Here is a 19,609-nt window from a genome sequence, read left to right as displayed (position 1 = left end):
AACACAATGTTGAAAGTCAAGCAATCACACGTAATCATCCTGAGTATAAAAATGCCATACATCAAAATATAATGTGTCGATTCGGAGAGTCAATCATTCATATAAACATTACGTTATTGTGTGAACGATGGCATCCCAAGAATTAAAATGCATTGCACACTGTGTCAACATTTTTTATTCTGGCTGGTGTGCGGACGATGGGGCACATGATTGGATGCCGGGTAATGGTGTTGCCATTAATGTTTATGTTGTGTTCATTCTGAGAGTCACTACAGTCAGTGATGACAATATGTGACCTAAATGTTTCATATTCTTTTTAATACTCATACAATATCAGGTTTCTTTTTTTATGGGAATGCCGAAAGTCAAACATTCACACAATTAAGATTAATGCTAAGTTATTTTAAAAAATAATGTTAATGCTGACTGTCGATGCCTTCACACGAATGACACTTTTTTGTTGGACGTGTGAATGCCGGCATTCAAGTATTCACACTTGCACAAAGTGTTTAGTCTTGCTTCCGTATGAAAGCCGAGACATATGCTGATACTGTGCATGTTTGCGTTAATGGTGAGAGTTAGTTCTTCAAACAAGCCATCTATTTTATAATCCATTTATCCTTACAGGGGGCGCGGGTGTGTCAGAGCCTATCCCAGCTGTCTTCGGGCACCCTAAACTGGTTGCCAGCCAATCGCAGGGCACACACAGACAAAAATCCGTGCTCACAATCACACCTAAGGACAATTTAGTGTTTTCCATGAACCAACCTACCATGCATGTTTTTGGAATGTAGGAGGAAACCAGAGTACCCGGAGAAAAGCCACGCAGGCCCGGGGGAAAACTTTAATCAGGGAGGTCGGAATTGAACCCGGTACCTCTGCACTGTGAGGTCGACGTGCTAACCACTGGACCACTCAAAAAGAGTTCATGTTTATTTCGTTTTGAATGGGATCTCCTAAACAGTGAGGCGCAATTGGGAGTCTTGGGCTGAAAACATTTGGGAGAGCAAACAAAAGACTGAATAGAGAACACTTGAAGCGAGGAACTAAAAAACACCCCGGCACTGGGAGAAGATACAAACTCACATTGACACCGTTTCAAAAATGTTCGTTCTGATTCATGCTGCAAGTCAAGCATTCACACAAATATGAATCAACAAATACATATTGTGTTAAGACACATTAAATACTTCTGTCCATGCCGAGACAAGATTTCAGAGTCGTCATATTGTATTAGTTTTGCAACCTCAAAGTGGGGAGAAAAAATATATTCCATTGAGGTTTCACTGCATTTTGGACACAAATTGTTTTCCTCGAAAAATTTGCTCTCCCTTTTGTTTCTCATCCATACAATTTTTCAGGATACTGTACTCTTTTTAAGCAAATGTATGAGGTGTGTTTTCTCTTCCATTCATTGGCAGGCCTTTGCTGTGCTCATTGCGTGAGCTACTGAGACCCCCTGGTGGCGATGCTCGGAACAACTACCAAGCCCTCCAGAAGTAAACTTGAGTAGATCATCTGGTTCATTGAGAACAGCATGTCCAGCAGATTTAAACGACGTTACATCATGCACACAGATGTATAATCCTTCTCGTAGATCAGTATGTATAAACCGCGCCATGGGTCGAATGGAGGATTTGTTACCGGTTGTTGAAAGCTGAGGCAAACAACCAAAACTGCAAGCAAACCGGTTTTAACATCTGTTGGAAGTCACCATTTGGAAACACCGATTTCCAGTGGATATTAAAAAAGAAGTCGCCAGTGGTGGTCGACTTACGGTGCTTATCGTGGGTTTGGATTCCAGCCCCGACCTTCCGAGGGGAGTTTCAATGTTCATTCATTCATTCATCTTCCGAGCCGCTTGATCCTCACTAGGGTCGCGGGGGGTGCTGGAGCCTATCCCAGCTGTCTTCGGGCAGTAGGCGGGGGACACCCTGAATCGGTTGCCAGCCAATCGCAGGGCACACAGAGACGAACAACCATTCACACTCACACTCACACCTAGGGACAATTTAGAGTTTTCAATCAGCCTGCCACGCATGTTTTTGGAATGTGGGAGGAAACCGGAGCACCCGGAGAAAACCCACGCAGGCTCGGGGAGAACATGCAAACTCCACACAGGGAGGCCGGAGCTGGAATCGAACCCGGTACCTCTGCACTGTGAAGCCGACGTGCTAACCACTGGACTACCGGGCCGCGAGTTTCAATGTTCTCCCAGAAAAAAAACAAAATAGTCAGTAAAGTCCTTCGAGAACATCAGAAATTTATTTGGGGTTAATCTGAGTCACCTTAAAATTGATTTTTTTCTCCTTGCCCTGTGTTGTTCACAGTCTAAAGATCAGCACGTGCGTGTACCCTGCTTTCAACATCATGACGCCGCAGTCCATCCATCGCCACCGCTTCACCTACCACATCAACATGCGTCAGCCTCACACATCCCTCCGCCAAACCTTTTGACACTTGAGAGAGACGTTCACATTCATTTTCTGCTCCTCTTGACATTTTCCCCCCTCTTGCCTTTTCGTTTGGTGCTCATTCCTACGCCGGTGATAAACATGCAAATCAGTTTTTTACATGACACAGTGGTACGTACACCCAATGAGTCTGGATCTTGTTAAATAAAAGCCTATGAACACGCGACAGGAGTTTCTTTACACACACACACACACACACACACACACACACACGCACGCACGCACGCACACACACACACACACCACTGGGAGATTACATTTACTTAAGAAAAAAAAAAAACAACAACAACAAAGAATATAAATTAACCTGAAGCCTCCTGTTTAAGAAGAAGTTGTAGTAGTGTCAAAATTTTCTATAGGAAACAGTTGGAATGTATGAGTTGTCCGGAAAGTTCCTGAAGTATTTACACTGTGCTTTGCTTTCCAGAGAAAGCTCATCCGGGGGTTGGGGGGGTGTCAGAGTTCTCAAAACGACTTGCACCGAGTTTCTTCAAATTTAAAGGTCCTCCTTTCATTTGAAAGCTCCTCATTTTATTTTCTTCCCGCCTTCTTTTGTCATCAGGTTTGTTCACGTCACTTCTTGGAGAGGAATTTCATCTTGTTTCCTTAAAAACAAAAAACATTCAAATAAACAATCATGAAAACAATGAGAAAATGGTGGAACAGTAAAACAGGGGTTCTCAGTTGTTTTTTTATTTTTTATTTTTCATGCACACTATTTTGTGGACTCCCATAAAACAGCTCACGGACCCCCGCAGGAACGCCCGTTTTGCAAACAACTGAATGACAGGATCTGCGCCGACTCACCTAAGCCTTTTAAGAACTTGTTGACGCCTCGCTGTTCACTGCCAGGAAGTGAGTCAAGATATTCCTGCGCTCGCACCTCAAACAGGCCTGGAGGAAGGACGACACGACCGATTAGGTGTTGCATCAAGAAAAGACTTCCGTCAATGACCTCATGAACCTCATTCCGTTCCACTCGTCAAGTGTTTTAAGTAGGTATTCATTTATTTCCGGTACCTCTGAGGCTCTGTCTGCGCAGCTCCCTCTCCTGGATGAAACCTGTAAACATCTGGGTTTCCATGAACACCTCCAGGAATCTTCTCAAACTTTTGGAGGTGACCGCCTTACGAAAGGCCTCCCGCTGAAAGGATGCGGCGCAGGAAGAGGAAGAAGAGGGACCGGGCGAAGCGGGAGACGAGACGGACGACTCGTCCTCGCGCTCTGACCCGCCCATGAAGAGCGAATAATGGCCGACCATTTCCACGAAGAAGCGCACAAACGCCTCTGACACCGCGGTGCTGAGGGAGCTGGAGTCTGAGAAAAGGGAAAAAGGAGGTTCATAGGAATCTGTAACAGGCACAAGAAGTGAGTGCTAACTTGGGAAGCCTCTGGAACTGCATTCCAATAGTCTGTACTTGTATTATGTCCATAGAAGAACAATGTGGAACCTTACTCCACTCCACCATTTGACTGCTCTGTACTCAACAAGATTCAGGATCAAGGCTCACCGCTGTCGCCTTTATCCGAGGCCAGCTCCCTCCTCTTCTCCAGTACATGTTCCAGAGCTGCCTGCAGCTTATGGGGGAGAATGGAGTCCTCGTCGTCCATCTGTAGAGGGCAAGGGGGGGGGGGGGGGGGGGGGGGGCGGCGGAAATGCACATGAAATGCAATAAATGAAAAGGCACATCTGTGCCAATCAGTTATGAAGACATTTAGGCCGCTGTGTCTTTTTGTTCGCTACCTGTCGTAGGAAGCGGCTATTGCCGAGGTCGACCACCAACACCTGCGGGAGACAGAAGTTAGTACAACACCCCCCAAAAAAAGGATGCTTGAAACACTGAATATTTTACTCCCTCCCAAGTGTAGATTTCACTGTTTAGGCTGGGACCAAACATAACCATTTTCATAAAATGTACTGACATTTATAGTGTACATTCAAGTTAAATAAAAAGTGTACTAAAAGGAGTGTTTTTAGAATAAACACATTATGCTTTTTTGTTGTGTCCTTTAAAGTTAAACACAACTGAACTCTACGAACCAAATGTGCTGTACAAGTTAAAAAAAAAAGAACGTTTAAACCACTTAAAATGATGCACAAATTGGACATTTCATTCAGTGATTATTCTTGCCACACTAGAGGGAGCCATGAAACCACTTTCGCTGATAGAAATTATGGCATTTCCTGTAGCTAATGGCGAAAACAAACAAACAAAATCCTTCTCCTCTGTTCTTACCTCCTCTATAGGAAGCTCTTTCAGTCGAGGCAGCGAGCTGGAGAGCAGCCCAACGATGAAAGGGGTCGGAGTGCACACGATATCCAACATGGAAGGCGGCAGCACGGGAATATAAGTGTGCTGCCACGTGAACGGGTAGAGGAGAGCCACCACGGCATGGCAAGATTGTGATAAGGTGCTGCCAATAAAACACAACAGGGAACCATATAATTGCCATACCACAAATACGAAATATGACATTGTCAAGTCAAGTCAAGTCAAGTCAACAGTATTTATAGAGCACTTTCAAACAGCCATCGCTGCATACAAAGTGCTGTACATGGAGCGATTTAACATATACAATAAACAGTAAGACGAATCAGTAATAAGTAATAAGTAATAAGGCGGTAGAAAGCACCAAGCAGTAAAACCAATAGCAAATCTAAGTCATGTTGAGTCAAACGCCAAAGAATACAAGTGAGGCGACATTGGCATGATATCATTCAGGATATATTTTCCAAAGTTACAGTTGGACATACAGTGTATTTTTTATGTTTTGTATGCCATTGTGCGCTCAAGGAAGGATTTAAGCTTGATAAACTCAAGCTTGGGTGGTTGGACACTGAATGCAGTGCAAGTGCACGTTTCATCCACTAGATGGCGGTAGACCACCCTGGCTGAGTGCACGGTTTTCTGGGAGAGAAAAAAAATGTGTTTGGAAATATGCACCGTTAGCATGAGTGGAATGTTGCACTGGAGGGGAAAAAGGTCCAGCAGCACACAGCTTGCTTCATCTGCAAACATTTAATTCATTAAAAAAATATGATGGAGGAGACCAAGTTTCCACTTGCTAGAATGATGAAAAATATGCAAGGGCGCTGATACTCTGAGAATAAAATCGGAATCTAAGGAGAAAACAGTAACTTTTTCGGAGAAAAGTGATATTTGTTGCAAATAAAAGTCTCATACTGAGAGGTGGGAATTGTAATTTACACGAAAATCTTATTTTAAGACCATTAAAACATTGCTGCAGTATTGGATTATTTTTAAACGTTGAAAAATAAGCTTTCATGGGGAAAAAATCTCAAAAGATAGTTTTTTTCTTATAAATATACGATTCCCCCCCCCCCCCCCCTATTCATTGATGTGCGTTCATCAGAGCTCAAGCGCGAGGCACATGTTGTTTTCATTAAATCTTAATTCAATGACTGTTGCCACTGAAGCGGAGCCAGGTGTGGCACAGCTTGGAGTCACTGTGTTAATAGAATAGGTGCAGATTTCTAAGCATTTCAGCGAGCCGAGTGGCCATGTGACTCTTTCTCTTCTGGCATCAAGACAGTTTTCCAAAAAGGAAACCAATGGCATTCCTTCCTTTCACAGTTGTTAAGTTTCTTTAGGATTTGTTTGTCCGCTGCGAAGAACCTGATGCACCGTTCGAGTAAAACAAATTAGCTAACGTAGGGGATCTCAAACATTATGAATCTAGGGATCGCTCATCAATATTTATAACCAGAAATATTTGTGGGCCTGGAAGTGCGATCAGAGTAGGCAAGTGAGGCAATGCAACGCCCTGCTGTCCCTTCTCCAATAGATATGAGATATTTTTTCTGTTATTACATTTGTTTTCATGTCTGATTCAGAATACTGTTGTCACTCTCTATTACGCACCCATCGCTGGTCGCTATGCACTTGTTAAAAAAAATATGACATCATTCATTTACAGATCCCAAAGTTAGGGCTTGTGGTGCCCAGATGGAGACCCACTGAGTTAAGGAGGTGCGGAAGGACACAGAAGCCAACCTGAGCTTGTCTGCCGTAAAGATAACACGGCGCTCGAGAAGCAGGGAGGCGAACACTCGCAGGAGCAGGCGCAGACTCAGCGAGGAGAAGAGACACTCAAAGTCGACATGTTCCAGACGAGAATCGGACGGCCGACACAGCTCGATCACCTTGGGCCGTGACGACAGGGGGAAGTGAAAGGTGAACGTGAGGGTGATGGCCAAAAACCGCCAACTGACTGGATCTCACCTCTGTCCCAGAGCCAGGGAGGAAGTTTTTGACACTGATGGTCCTTCCCGGCGCAGGAAAAGGAGCCTCCATGATGCCTCTCATGAAGGGCTGAACCAGCGCAGGCGAGATGGCTCTCCTCTTTTCCACCTCGTCCAAGATCTGACGACATGGATTTATTTCTGTTAGGCAAAGTCGACCATTTTCTATGTAACTTCTCTTTTTCATCGTCACTGCAACAACCTACGCAATAGTTGTTCTTTTCAGGAAAAAAAAAAGTCACTCGAACAGATTCATGGCATTTCCATTCATTTGATTGACCAAATGTGATTTGCCATAATCGTGTCTGTCACCCTTCCAAGTGACCATGTTTAGAGCACAATTAAATCAGATATCGTAAAGACTAAGTCATCATTAAGTGGCTGTAGTCCTTTGAGCGAAGCTGCAAAGAGCAAGACCACTTCAAGGGCATATTTACTCGCCGTTTTAATGAAGCGATGGTGGCGTAAGCAGACATTGTAAAGTGGAATTGCCTGTAAATCTTTTAATTTCCACTGTAGTAACCACAGCAGCTGCACATACACAGACACGCGTCTCTTTGCCAGAGCCTGAAATACAAGGCTAGCCAGGGAACAAGACCGCACCACGTGGTCGGGTGTGGCTCAGTGGGTGCAGAGGGTGGTCACGCCAGTTCTCTTTTACCATCGAATGATTGAATGCTAAAATGTTTTTGTTGGAGGTGCGTTTGCTTGGTCTGTACCTTCGAAAAGAGGTCAAAGCAGCCCAACCGGCTGACGATGCAGTAGACCTCTGGGAGCCTCCGACCTTTACCGCTGGGCTATAGATGAGGAAGGGATCGTTAGCGCTAGAAAAATATGGTGTCTCGCCCCTACTTTGAATGAGACATTCAGCACGTAAAACACAATGATGACAAGATGATAAGATAAGATGAGAAAACTTGTATTTGTCTCACAATGGAGAGATTCGCTTGATGCTTAACATGCTAGCATTGCGTGTTTACCATCGCCCTCCAACCAAGGCTCGTTTCAGGTCTTACATTTATTTGTGCACCCCTGTTCACATGAAAATCCATAATATAGAGCAGGGGTGCCCAAAATTTTTGGATCGAAGATCTACTTTTTGATCAACTAACTTCACGGGATCTACCCTTACCGGCGAGCGCACGCACACACACACACACAAATTTAAGATTTACCTGCTTTATTTAATTTTTAATTTTTTTTTTTTTTGTGAAAATGAGACTGATTAGTGTGCAGTGTATATTAACACAAAAAAATATATTACTAACATGTACAAAGACACACAAATGGTTGTTTTTTTTCTTCTCGACACTCCTCGGATCTACTTGGGACCTGTCTTAGATCTACCGGTAGATCAGGATCTACCTAATGGGCACCCCTGATATAGAGAGACCGCTTCAAATCTTGCAGGCTTTAAAAAGGTTCAAACTTCAGCTTAGTACTTTAAATAGACGCTGACGATCGTGATGCGTGAAATAAACTGATTTGGACAGTGATCGGTTTGATGCACGCTGCTGCCACACAATGAAATATGATGATATCCACCACACGTCCACGGAGCTCTGAATGCGTCTGCCTGCACCTTGACCAAATGCACCAAAATCGTTGGGTGACACCACTTGCGCCACAATGTAAGACTGAGCTGGTCTGTCACCAAACCGCCAGGTGTGCCAGGTGGGTGTAAAAGAAAACTGGCCGGAATGCCCAGCACGAACCGGCGTAGTCAGCCAAATTGTCAAACATGCTAAAATTGAAATTGATAACTTACGAATCCAATTCTGGGAAAGAAAATCTTAGCCTGCTAGTGCAGAGTCATCACTTGTGTGCCAATTGGACAAAGTTAGGCAGACAGTTGGAAGTACGTACCAGTAATCGTCTGCAGTAGCCAAATCGACGACTTCCATCCTCGCCAGTCAGCACAAATGAAAAAGTCTCGCTGGGGGGTATGAAGGAAAATCACATGACTTTTTTTTTTAAAAACATACTGTACATCTCGTCTACTGTTACTATCTTGACAAAAATCTAGCCGACGCCGCCCGGGCCTGTTGTTATTTGTGTCCACGTTCACGGTGACCGACCTGGGGAAGTTGTCAACAGGCGCCCAGTCCTTGGCATCGGGGAAGCAGAACTGAGGGATGACCTTCAGCTGGTCCTCTGTCTCACGCATGAACTTGAAGCTTCGTTCAAGCTGGATTGGAAAATACAACAACGTTATGATTATATTTTCTCAAAGAGCACATGTAATAGCATCAGTCTTTTTTGATAAGCGGTTTCCCTGCCATTGCAAGTTACTGCACCAAACTGTTGCAGTGGTGGGGGTTTTTTTAGGTTCAGGCAATATTTTGGATGTGCAGAACAGTATTTTTATTCGTTATCGTTTTGAATATAAAACAATCAAAAGAGTTGAGTTAGAGTTCATTTGTCATATTTAGAAATCTTGAAAACATTACTAAAGCATTTAATTAATTTATTCATAATTTGCATTGTTATTTATATTTTGATTTCTTTTTTTCGCTGAACAGAATGCATTCATTTCTTATGACCCAAATTTTGGGGGGTTTCTTGGTGTCCACTATGGGGTAGTTCGCACACACAACTGCCTGTGTGTTGCTAAGTGCAGTACGAAAATGCCTTTATTCAGTCAAATCTTTGAGGAGTAGAGGGATTGTAGTGTATCTTGAAAATACATGGTTTTGTTACTTTTAAAAAATGTTTTAGGCCTCTAAATGGCCAAAATCGTGCTGGTACGTTTGGTTTTCGGCAAAACGCTGTCTGTTTACTTTGAGAGGGAACTGCTGCGTGACTTCCGGCAGATAAGGAACTCCGGCTTTGGTTTTGTGGAGGGCCACCACAATGAAGTACTCAAAGAGTTTTCTGTCCTCCATCAGATCCCTGTCCAAGGTCCGGTACCGCCCCGTCTGCCTCAGCATGGACTGGACCGACACCAGCCTCTGGCTATGAGCTAAAAGGCAACAAAAACCATGTGAGGTACAAAAGACGTCCATTTCTTGACCGCACTAAATTTATAAGCGCTGTTTCCCACCTTGCAGTTTCTCCTCCGTGTCACTTTCTGACTCGCTGTTCTCATCGGTCACTACGTTTAAATACAAGACAACACATCTTCATTTATATCAACAGACAGCATGAAACGAATCCGGCACAAAAATATCTTTGAAGTAACGCCTCACCTCTCCCTGAGCTGGACTCTGTGGAGACCTTCTTCATGCGCTTTTTCCCTCTCCGAGCCTCAAAGATACCATTGATTTTCATCACCATCTGGAGGAGGTAAATAAAATGATCTCAAGCCTTTTGTGTTGTTACCAATTTGCTCCATAAAGTGACTGAAAATGCACTGGTGGCTTTGACCAACTGTGGAGGGATTACAATTCATTCTGGCTAACGCTGGCATGCTATATCAAATTAGCTAACAAGGTTTTGTTGACTGTTTTGTGCACGTGCGGACTTGATACCTTGGGGATTTTCCTCCGCCGCCGGTTGTACGGGTCCCCAGAGAGACAAGGGGTGTCATCCGGGCTGCTGGGCGTGGAAGGCGGGCTGGCACGTGACGGCGTGGACACCCCGGCGTCCCTGTTGGTCTTGCGTAACTCCAAGAGTTTGAAACTCCGTCTCTCGGAGTTCTGTCTGAAGAAGCCAGGCTTGGAGCACAGCTGGCGGCAACACACAGTAAAAAGTTCGACTGCATATGCCAAAACATTTGAGTTTAAATGAGGACACAAGACCGTTAGTGTGAATGTGCGTGTAAACGATTGTTTGTCGATGCGTTCCCTCCAATTTTTGGCTGGTGACCTTCTTCTTCTGTGGTAAATGAGTGATAGCAATCTTCTTGGAAACACGACAAGCACATTAGCAGTGATGGGCACGTTCGTCAAAATTTGTCGGTCCGTCGTCATTCGTCAGCAGGCGGGCCACCCGTACGGCATCTTCCATCCGTTATGATTTCAAAGCCGTTTACCGTCACTTCTTCAGTCCATCATCGTTATCGTAACTGCGCTTTCGTCATCGCTAAATAACAGTTGGTCACCGCTAAAAATAGTTAATCACTGATAAGATTGTCATTTAAACGAGATTTATGTTGGAAAGGGGAAAAAATACATTATTTGATTCGATATCAGCTTACATTTGCAGAGTGAGCCACCTAATATCCCCCACAGGTGGCGAGTGTAAAAAAAATTAATTAATAAATAACATACTGACTCTGGAAGGTACTGAAGTCCAAAAATTACAAATGAATGTTATTTTACAGTAAAGAGTACCCACAATGTAAAGAAATGGCAAAATGTAAGAAAATGGAAGAGCAAAAACAGGTCACAAGAGCTAGCAGGAGTTGCGCATTTTTTTTAGTGCTCCTGTTGTAAATTGACATCTATCCATCCATCATCCAAACCGTTTATCCTCATGGGGGGTGGGGGGGGAGGGGGGTCGCGGGCATGCTGGAGCCTATCCGAGCTGACTTCGGACGGATTCCGCCGCAAACGCACCCTTCATTTTATTAACGACAAGCAATACGGAAAACGTTTATTCCCAGTCTGGTTGTACCTTAGCAGGTGTTTCAGGAATGGGCGAAGACGAGGCAGGTGATACACATTTGCTCCCAAGGCAACTTCTCTCCAGCTCGATGTCTTCGTAGTGATTCTCCTTGGAGGGAGGGTCTTGAGGAAAATAAAAACAGAAACATCTCGATTGTGAAATACCCTGTTATAAAATCGTCCCCAAAAATATTTCCAGATCAGCCAGACGATTTTCAACTCCAGATGTGCAGAGCTCGCAGACACGGATGGCGGCGTGCTTACTCAGCTCGTCGCCACAATGCGGAGACACCAAAGAGCCATGCGAGCGCCAACAAAAGTAGCATTTTCCTTCAGATTTTTATTGCGCCTCATATTTTAACAAGTCGTAACAGCATAACCATCTCTCAGTGGATTCGAAGACAAAATGTGCATCTCCTTCGGGGATGAGTGAGTCATTACTTTTATTCGACCAGAAGAGGTTTTATGCAAGAGTAAGTTGAAAGGAGAGCAAAGACGGGGGTGAAATGATGTGGCGACGTGTCTTCCAAAAACATCTACCGTCAAAACTTGCAGCTCATCCATGATGTCGTGCCTGCTGTTTATTGCTCCCTGCAATGGTTTTGCTGCAGTGTATTAACAGGCATGAATTTGTCACCGAATCGCTTCTCAAATATCAACTGTTACATAACATTTACACGGAAAACTCATTCATTTGGCTGAATTTCTTCCTTTTTTTTTTTTGGTCAAGTTGCACAGAATAAAATCATCTGGATACAGATCCATTTTTCAAGTATATATCTACTTAAAAAATGCATCTGGATAAAAAAAATAATACTGAGGAAAATCAATACTTTTTTTTCAGTGGAGGTCATCCGGAGAGACTTGTCTCTAGATAAGCTAATGTGACGTTGATCCCAAACATCGGAGACACAGTATCAGTATCAGATCGGTATCGCGGATACCAGCTTGGCTTTTGACTCAGTATCGGACCAGAAAGGAAGTCGTGGCCTCGAACATCGCGACCCTCAGTCATAGAAGTGCAAAATCAACTTAAACACTGCTCATTGTAAAAACAATCACAACAAGTCTTGTAAAGATGCATTCCAAAAGCGTGATGCACGTTTTGACGATTTGGTGTACAAATGCAAGAAGTTAGCTCCAGTTCAAAATAAAAATCTCAAATCAGTCAGTTACCACTGACAAGCAAGGATGACGTCTATTCTTCTCGACTGGCATGCCTCTCTCACCACACCCTTGTTGAGGCCGTTTCTTTTGAAAGAGTTGCGCAAAAAAAAAGAAATCGCATATCAATTCGACCTACGCTGACGTCCAACATTACGTGCGACTTTGGAAGTGCCTTTCCAGTCTTTTCCTTTCGTAAGGAACACGGCGCACTGTTTGTCAGCACTGTACTAATCTCTTGAATGTTTTTGCGTGAGTGCTGTGCACATGTGGCTTTGCATCGGTCTCCCAGGAATGTGTCGGGAGACGCATGCTGATGACACTCGCTTTCCACTCCATCTGGAAACACTGACAGACATGAAGACATTACAAGGAGGGCGTCACGAAGGGATGCGGCCGTCCGCATCGTCGACCTGCACAATATCATAAAGTGCAATTTTTTTGGGGGACGGGGGGGGGGGGGGGGGCAAGAAAAACAGATTCCTGCTTGTTTGTTAAGCCACTTCCTGGTTCAAAGTGTCTTGACAATACAATACATCAGATGTCAAAAAATAAAATGGACGCCGGGTGCCATTTCGATTCCCAGTTGGACTGCTCTATAAAGCCACACAAACGGCGAGTAAGCAGCCACATTTTTGTGGGATTGTCCAACCAATGGCGATCAAAACATCATTTTGCTCAATAGCGGCTGGGAGGAGGTAACAATGAAGGATCATTTTAATCGCTGAACTCTACTTCAACTTCAATTGACTTAACTTTATTTTCATCCAGCAATAATTACAGCTCATGCCAATGACGCTGACCGCTATTGCCAGTCATGCGCCGTGACTCTCGCCCAATAAAAAACCTCCTGCTGGTTTATCCCAGCGGTCAACTTTGAGCACACGACAGCACCATTATACTGTACGTTATGATATTAAACAGGCTCGAGGTGGGGTTGGTATAACACCGCAGACAATAAGACAGGAATGTAGGTTGGATTTTGGCATCTCATTTTTAATAAAAGCGGAGCAGCGTGGCTCTAAATTAAAACCAAAGCAAAAACCGCTTCATCGCTTTGTTCCCTCTCCATGACACGCATGCAAAAAGAAACGCATGTTTTTATATTTTTTTTACCAATGATGTCCTCGTAGACATTCTCCTCCGATAAAGTGCGTGTGAGGCCCAGGCGGGACTGAGCGTACCAGTCAACTCTGCAGCTTTGTGAGGACGACTGGAGCAGGTCCTCAAATTCGTAAGACTTCCTGAAGAGGACACGGAAACATGAACGTCATGTCGAAAAATAGCAAATGATGTGTTATGATGATGCGACATGCAGCACTGTGGACTAGTGGTTAGCAAGAGCCTCACAGTTGTTTCCACGCTCATATGCGGTCGTGACACGAAATTACTTTTGATGTGGACAAATGAACGTGAGCCGTCACTTTTCAAGACATTTCAGTTGGAATGTGTACACAAGCAAAGGCTACTTCAATACTGTATATACTGTAAGTCCCAAAAGATCATCCATCCATCCATTTTCCAATCCGCTTATCCTCATGAGGGTCACGGAGGGTGCTGGAGCCTATCCCAGCCGTCTTCGGGCGGTAGGCAGGGGACACCCTGAACTGGTTGCCAGCCAATCGCAGGGCACACAGAGACAAACAACCATTCGCACTCACAATCACCCCTTGGGACAATTTAGAGTGTTCAATCAGCCTGCCATGCATGTTTTTGGAATGTGGGAGAAAACCGGAGTACCCGGAGAAAACCCACGCAGACACGGGAAGAACATGCAAACTCCACACAGGAAGGCCAGATCCGGGATCGAACCCACGACCTCGGCACTGTGAGGTCAACGCACTAACCACTGGCCCACCGGGCCATCATTTTTGGTTAATTTTTATTTTGTCTTGAATGAGATTTCCTAAACGGGGGCGCAATTGGGAGTCTCGGGCTGGAAAGATTTGGGAGAGCAAACAAAAGACTGAATAGAGAACACTTGAAGCGAGTGCGGCCTCCACATACCATGTGGAATGAAACCGATCCAAGCCAAGCTTCAAGTACACAAGAATCCAGGTCATTGAAGAGGGGGGGGGGGGGGCGGGGGGGGGGGGGGGGCTTTTGCATACACATTTTCTTATTGTGCCAAATCAATTCTCAGTAACATCTGTGCAATGTGGAAAAAGGCCTTACACATCAAGTTTTCATGCCAAGGCTTTTTATTTTTTGAGAAGCATTGGGCCTCTCTTTGACATGGCTCACACTGGTCTACAACTTCCACTGAAGCTCGAGAAGATGGAATGAGTTATGTGTACATTTTTCATTTTTCAGATCCAGCCAGTGAGATAATTCTGTGGGATCGAGAAACTGGGTGAGGTCACTGCCCTGGTGCTTGTGATTTCGAGCAGATATCATTTGGAGCTGTTCGATTGTGTTGCACGGGTGATATAACTCAATTTAACTCCCATCACATTCCTGTTATAATGTCATCGTTGGGTCCCGCCACTCCATCGGTAACCAAAACTTTGGAGAAGTGAATATACTGTATATTCCATCCCGTCTCACCTGTTGTTGCTGTCGTGGGATCTGTCCGTCCACGGTCTCCTGCAAACTCCGGGAGGCGGGCAGGTGGGTAGAGGCGGAGGTGGAATGGAGGGCAAAGGGGGCAATGTCCTCTTGCCCTTGCAGGAGCCAGGCCCTGAAATTGGGGTAGAAGGCGGCGTGTGGTGCTGGAAGGTTCTCTGAGGTTTTGGCAAAGGGTTAATAGACGGAGCGCCTGGCTCGCTGTATACGTTCTCTGGATCCCCCTCTCTCCTCCACCTGGAGCCAACAGGCCGAGACACGTCTAAAGTCCCAAAAATGGGTTCGTTAACACGCTTTTCGGTTTCGTCCAGCTCCTCTTTTGACGGTGGGCAGAAGTAATTCCCCGGAAACGCCAGTGACGCTCCACTCTGAACTTCTTTGGTGGCCTTTTCCAGTTTCTTAACGTGAGTTAAAACAGTTTTCTTGTCTTGGGGTTGCTCCGTTGCCTTAGTAGCCCGCAGTCCTCGTTCGAGAATGACTTCTTTGGCCTTGTTCGTTGGGCCTTCTGGAGATTTAGTCCTGACATCCCCGAGTTTTCCGACATTTTCCTTTCCTGAGTCTTGCCTCTCCCAGCTTACAAACCTCTTGCTGTTCGTCCGCTGGACCTGCAGAGGTTTCGAGTCCTTTTTTCTGACCGACTCAATTTCCTTCTGCGTTGTGCCGAGCGGACAAGCGTCCATAGAAATTGCTGGGCCGCTCTCCTTTTTGCCCTCCCACTGGGAGATTTTATCGCGGATACTTTCCGCCTTGACTCCTGCTTGGCCCTTATTCAGCTTTCCGCACTGTCCGTTCTCCACGTTTGGAGTCCTTGGTTCGCTGGCGCTGGCGGCTCTCCTGTGAGTCAGCATGCTGCCGTGGGATTCGGGAGAGTCCCGCGGGCTGATTGGTGGAGAGATGGGACGAATGGCGGGCACAGCGGTGTCCCTCTTGCGTCTGTCCCCTGGTAGCCCGCACAGCTCTTGGCGCCGGGGCACCACAGACGACGGAGTCTCCCCAATTTTCAAGCCGCAGCACTGGAGTCTGGAAAAATCAACAGAAATATGAATGAACATCGTTCGAGTCTTGCAAGATGTGGTGTCGCTGGTAAAAGCCATGAAAAGGTGATTTAGGTTGCCGGAATAATACGAAATTTCAATAAAGGCTTCAATATCCCATGCCTGGGATTTGTTCAAATTTAAACGCAATCATAAAAATACTTCTTGATTGTTTGAAAGCCCTCATTTAATGTCTTTGATGCAGGTTGTTCGTATTCCACTTGAGTCGGTTCATGTTTTTCAAGACTGCTTTCATCGCGAATCAAATAAATGGGACAGTAAACAAGCTGTTCCCACAATGCCCCAAGGTAAAAGCCACTCGCTGGATGCTATTTGCAATCGCACAAAGGAAGTACCGTATTTTCCACACCATAAGGCGCACCTTTATGCGCGCTTTATAATCCGATGGATTATGTAAGGATCAATATTCAAATTTCTCGGACATCGTATTTGAATTGTTCTGTAAAGTGCTTTGCTCCAGCTGCAGCGATTGTAAAAGCGCTGCATAAATAAAGCTGTATTGTAGTGTATTTCCTTTAGCGTAGCGCCCTCTTGTGGATGCATAATGCAAGCCCCAACCACTATGGTAGCTTCTACTCTGCGCCTTATAATGCGGTGCGCCCAATATATGAAAACGATTTTAAAATGGACCATTCAATGAAGGTGCGCCTTAAACCCCAAAGCACCTTATCGTGCGGAAAATAAAGTACAACCATGTCATAACTGATGACCGAGCACCTCAAATTGTCCAATTGTTAGACTTAAGAATAATGATGACAACAAAGCAATTCCACACAAAAAAATGCCTCAAGACATCTGGTGCCTGTGAGTCAGTCCCAAAAAGATTACGAGGTCATGACTCTTTGAACCCTTTGCGAGTAGGTCAAAGTTTACAAGCAGAGACAGAGAGCTAAGTCGATGTCGCCGACAGAGGAGGCAAAACGATACAAAAGATGTGGGCGAGGGGTAAACCTTTTCTTCCAGCAAGCCAACCAAGTTTTGACCTCAAATCCCCCAAGCCCATTCTTAGAATGACTGAATGTCAAACAAACAGGAAGCATGGCCTTGCAATGGGTGACGTTGGTGCTATCTAGACGAAATCTCTTGGGGGTGGGGGGGGGGGGGGGATGACTGATTCTGAAGAAGAAGAAAAAAAACATGGCCAACAAATACACAGAGCCAAGTAATCCTACTCCAAATTACATTTGGTTTTATTAGTTTGGCTGGCTCTCATTCCTTCCTGTGCCCAGTTTTCGCTCCCCTCCTTACCCCTAAGTTGAAACAGCATTTTTCCTTTTTTTTTTTTACTTTACAATAAAGGGTGAAGCAACAGAGGGGGGAAAGTAGGTCAAACAGAAAATCCAAGGAAAACCAGAGCAACCGGGGGGAGGGCCGGTGGGGGGGGGTGTTGAAATTTGTTTATGATTAGGCAAGCGGCTCGGAAGGCAGACATTAAAAACGACAATATGGAATACTTGTCAAAAGGATCGACGTGAGGGTCGTCAAGGGCAAAGGGAAGGGAGGCAAAATGAGGACACAAAGGGCCAGCTGAGCTAACACTTGACGAGCGGTGGAAAAAGCGGCTGATTGTTGAGGGAAAAAAAAAAAACGACGAGAACCGCTGACCCGCCTCGAGAGAGAAAAGAATGCACAAAAACCAAAAAACACACACACACAAAAAAATATCTCTGCTTCCATACATTCCCTACCGTCAACACAGAACACAAAATCTGCTCCTTGTAATCTAAATCGTATTAATGAGCATTTAAAAAGATGACATATGTCAAGAAGTGACAGGATGGGCACGATAACAGAAACCAGATGGCTAACTGCCCCACTCTTGTCCTACGTTACAGATTTTAATGCGAGATCCATTGGATTGAGTGTCTTCAAAATCTCCAATGATCACCATCAAACTATCTAACACAGGATGGGGGGGGGGGGGTGCGCTCATGCAATTGCTTACCCGTTGACTGATCGGTAGATACTGTTGTCACTGTCTGTACAGAGCAGCAGCGCCCTCCCACCAGTCATCGTGCTAGCAGCTGGCATCCTGCATCGGGAGACAAGAGGAGGAAAACGATCGATGAACACGCGGTAAGGCCAAAGTCGCGATTGAATGAGTTGAATCCATGACCGGCGGGGGAATACAAACGAACATCAGAGAAACGAAAAGGATACAATCGACGGGCATTCAATCCAAACGGATAAATAATGGCTCGCTAAAGTTTTTGGTGAAACCTCCCATGGATCCGCAAAATATCGCGTTTTCGAGGAATGCGCGATGGCCCGTGTTCTTTATTGCGGATATGAGCCGCCGAGACGAGTGGGAGTGCTTCGCCAGTTTGAAATGATTACTCGCTGCGTTTGTCAGAGCATTCTGAAACCGGAGCCTCTTGGAGAGCGGGAAAAGTCATCAAATTTGAGGCCGGTGCTGCACTGGCATCAGTTGAGTGCCGCTCTGGCAAAAATGTCAACAAAGTTGAGCAAAATATCTATAGGTCAGGCTTTCAATGAAACGACGTCGCTTTGTTTGATTAGCAGCAATGCTGTCATTTTTTTAAGATTCAGGAGTTTCTTTATTGCCGAAATATTCTGTGAAGCGATAGCGTCTCTGATATCATATTACCGGCCTGACCTGTAATCATTTTCTGATGCATCAGAAATCATCTTCTTAACCCTTTCAGAGACAGCGGTTACATCAGCGGACAGGTTATCAGGTTACAGCACGGGTGTCAAACACAAGGCCCGGGGGCCAGAACTGGATCACCACCTCATTTTATGTGGCCCGCTTAAGCAAATCAAGTATGTCAACTTTCATGATGCTTGCGAAGGTCTGAACCAAAATTTCAAATTGTCATATGTAATCCACAATAACAGTCATTATTATTCTTGACTTCTGATTTTAAGCCTAGTTATTCATTCATTTGTTGTGCGCTGTGTATGTTATATGTGGAGGGGATTAAACATTTATGGTTTTTTTTTTTCAAACTTCGTAACGGCCCTCCCGAGGGTAACCGGAACTACAATGTGGCCCGCGACAAAAACGAGTTTGACATCCCTGGATTCCAGGGTGCATCAAAGGGTTCAGACTGCTTTGTGTTTTTGATCCATGCAGCGTTCACACTTTTATTTGTAAACAGACCAAACCCCGAAAAGTGGTTTTGGTCCACTTGACTGGTGAACACGCACCTAATGAATGATATCATTTTTCTATCAAATGGATCACAACGCTGGATAAATCGCAGTCTACTTTGTTTTGACAAAAAAAGATTGAAGACAGCACATTCTTGATGTCATCGGAATGGAGTCAAGTAGTCCATAAACTGCAGTTCCGATTGGCCCGGCCGGTGATAGCGTTGGAAAATGTTTTGAGAGATAGAGACACAACTGGGCCCGTCTTTAGCGGCTCAACTGGAACCTCTTTACTGCGTCGTCAAAGCCCCCCCACCCCCACGCGCACATCACCCGACCAGGACATGGGTTTGCGTCAGCCACCCATTGGCTGGCCTGCAGGCCCAAATTATTTTCAGATGTAAACTGGGCAGAGGTCACCTGTTT

At 45.0% G+C, this 19,609-nt stretch overlaps 1 protein-coding gene across 3 annotated transcripts in view; it reads right to left on the bottom strand.

Annotated features, from left to right (window-relative positions):
• Positions 1-2,243: 2,243 nt before the first annotated feature.
• Positions 2,244-19,609, bottom strand: part of si:dkey-82f1.1 (DENN domain-containing protein 2A) — a 30,014-nt gene continuing 12,648 nt past the window's right edge. The window contains exons 2-21 of one of the 3 annotated variants that reach the window (XR_007961691.1): positions 18,015-18,101; positions 14,997-16,034; positions 13,566-13,693; positions 11,296-11,408; positions 10,209-10,406; positions 9,927-10,014; positions 9,782-9,832; positions 9,519-9,700; positions 8,817-8,926; positions 8,605-8,674; positions 7,458-7,535; positions 6,719-6,859; positions 6,491-6,639; positions 4,712-4,889; positions 4,219-4,260; positions 3,986-4,085; positions 3,495-3,791; positions 3,282-3,368; positions 2,782-3,079; positions 2,244-2,538 (exon numbers count right to left, since the gene is read on the bottom strand). Coding sequence is in view for 2 of the 3 variants with exons in the window: in XM_052060771.1 (XP_051916731.1) it covers positions 3,048-3,079; positions 3,282-3,368; positions 3,495-3,791; positions 3,986-4,085; positions 4,219-4,260; positions 4,712-4,889; positions 6,491-6,639; positions 6,719-6,859; positions 7,458-7,535; positions 8,605-8,674; positions 8,817-8,926; positions 9,519-9,700; positions 9,782-9,832; positions 9,927-10,014; positions 10,209-10,406; positions 11,296-11,408; positions 13,566-13,693; positions 14,997-16,034; positions 18,015-18,100 (3,168 nt within the window). In the remaining variant the exon portion in view is untranslated. Of the gene's footprint in view, positions 3,080-3,281; positions 3,369-3,494; positions 3,792-3,985; positions 4,086-4,218; positions 4,261-4,711; positions 4,890-6,490; positions 6,640-6,718; positions 6,860-7,457; positions 7,536-8,604; positions 8,675-8,816; positions 8,927-9,518; positions 9,701-9,781; positions 9,833-9,926; positions 10,015-10,208; positions 10,407-11,295; positions 11,409-13,565; positions 13,694-14,996; positions 16,035-18,014; positions 18,103-18,294; positions 18,384-19,609 lie in introns of those variants that run through there. The other 2 variants (XM_052060771.1, XM_052060770.1) reach the window with 2 other exon arrangements.

Source organism: Hippocampus zosterae, chromosome 3 (assembly GCF_025434085.1).
Source record: "Hippocampus zosterae strain Florida chromosome 3, ASM2543408v3, whole genome shotgun sequence".
Classification (NCBI taxonomy): domain Eukaryota; kingdom Metazoa; phylum Chordata; class Actinopteri; order Syngnathiformes; family Syngnathidae; genus Hippocampus; species Hippocampus zosterae.
This window is presented reverse-complemented; position numbering and strand designations above follow the sequence as displayed.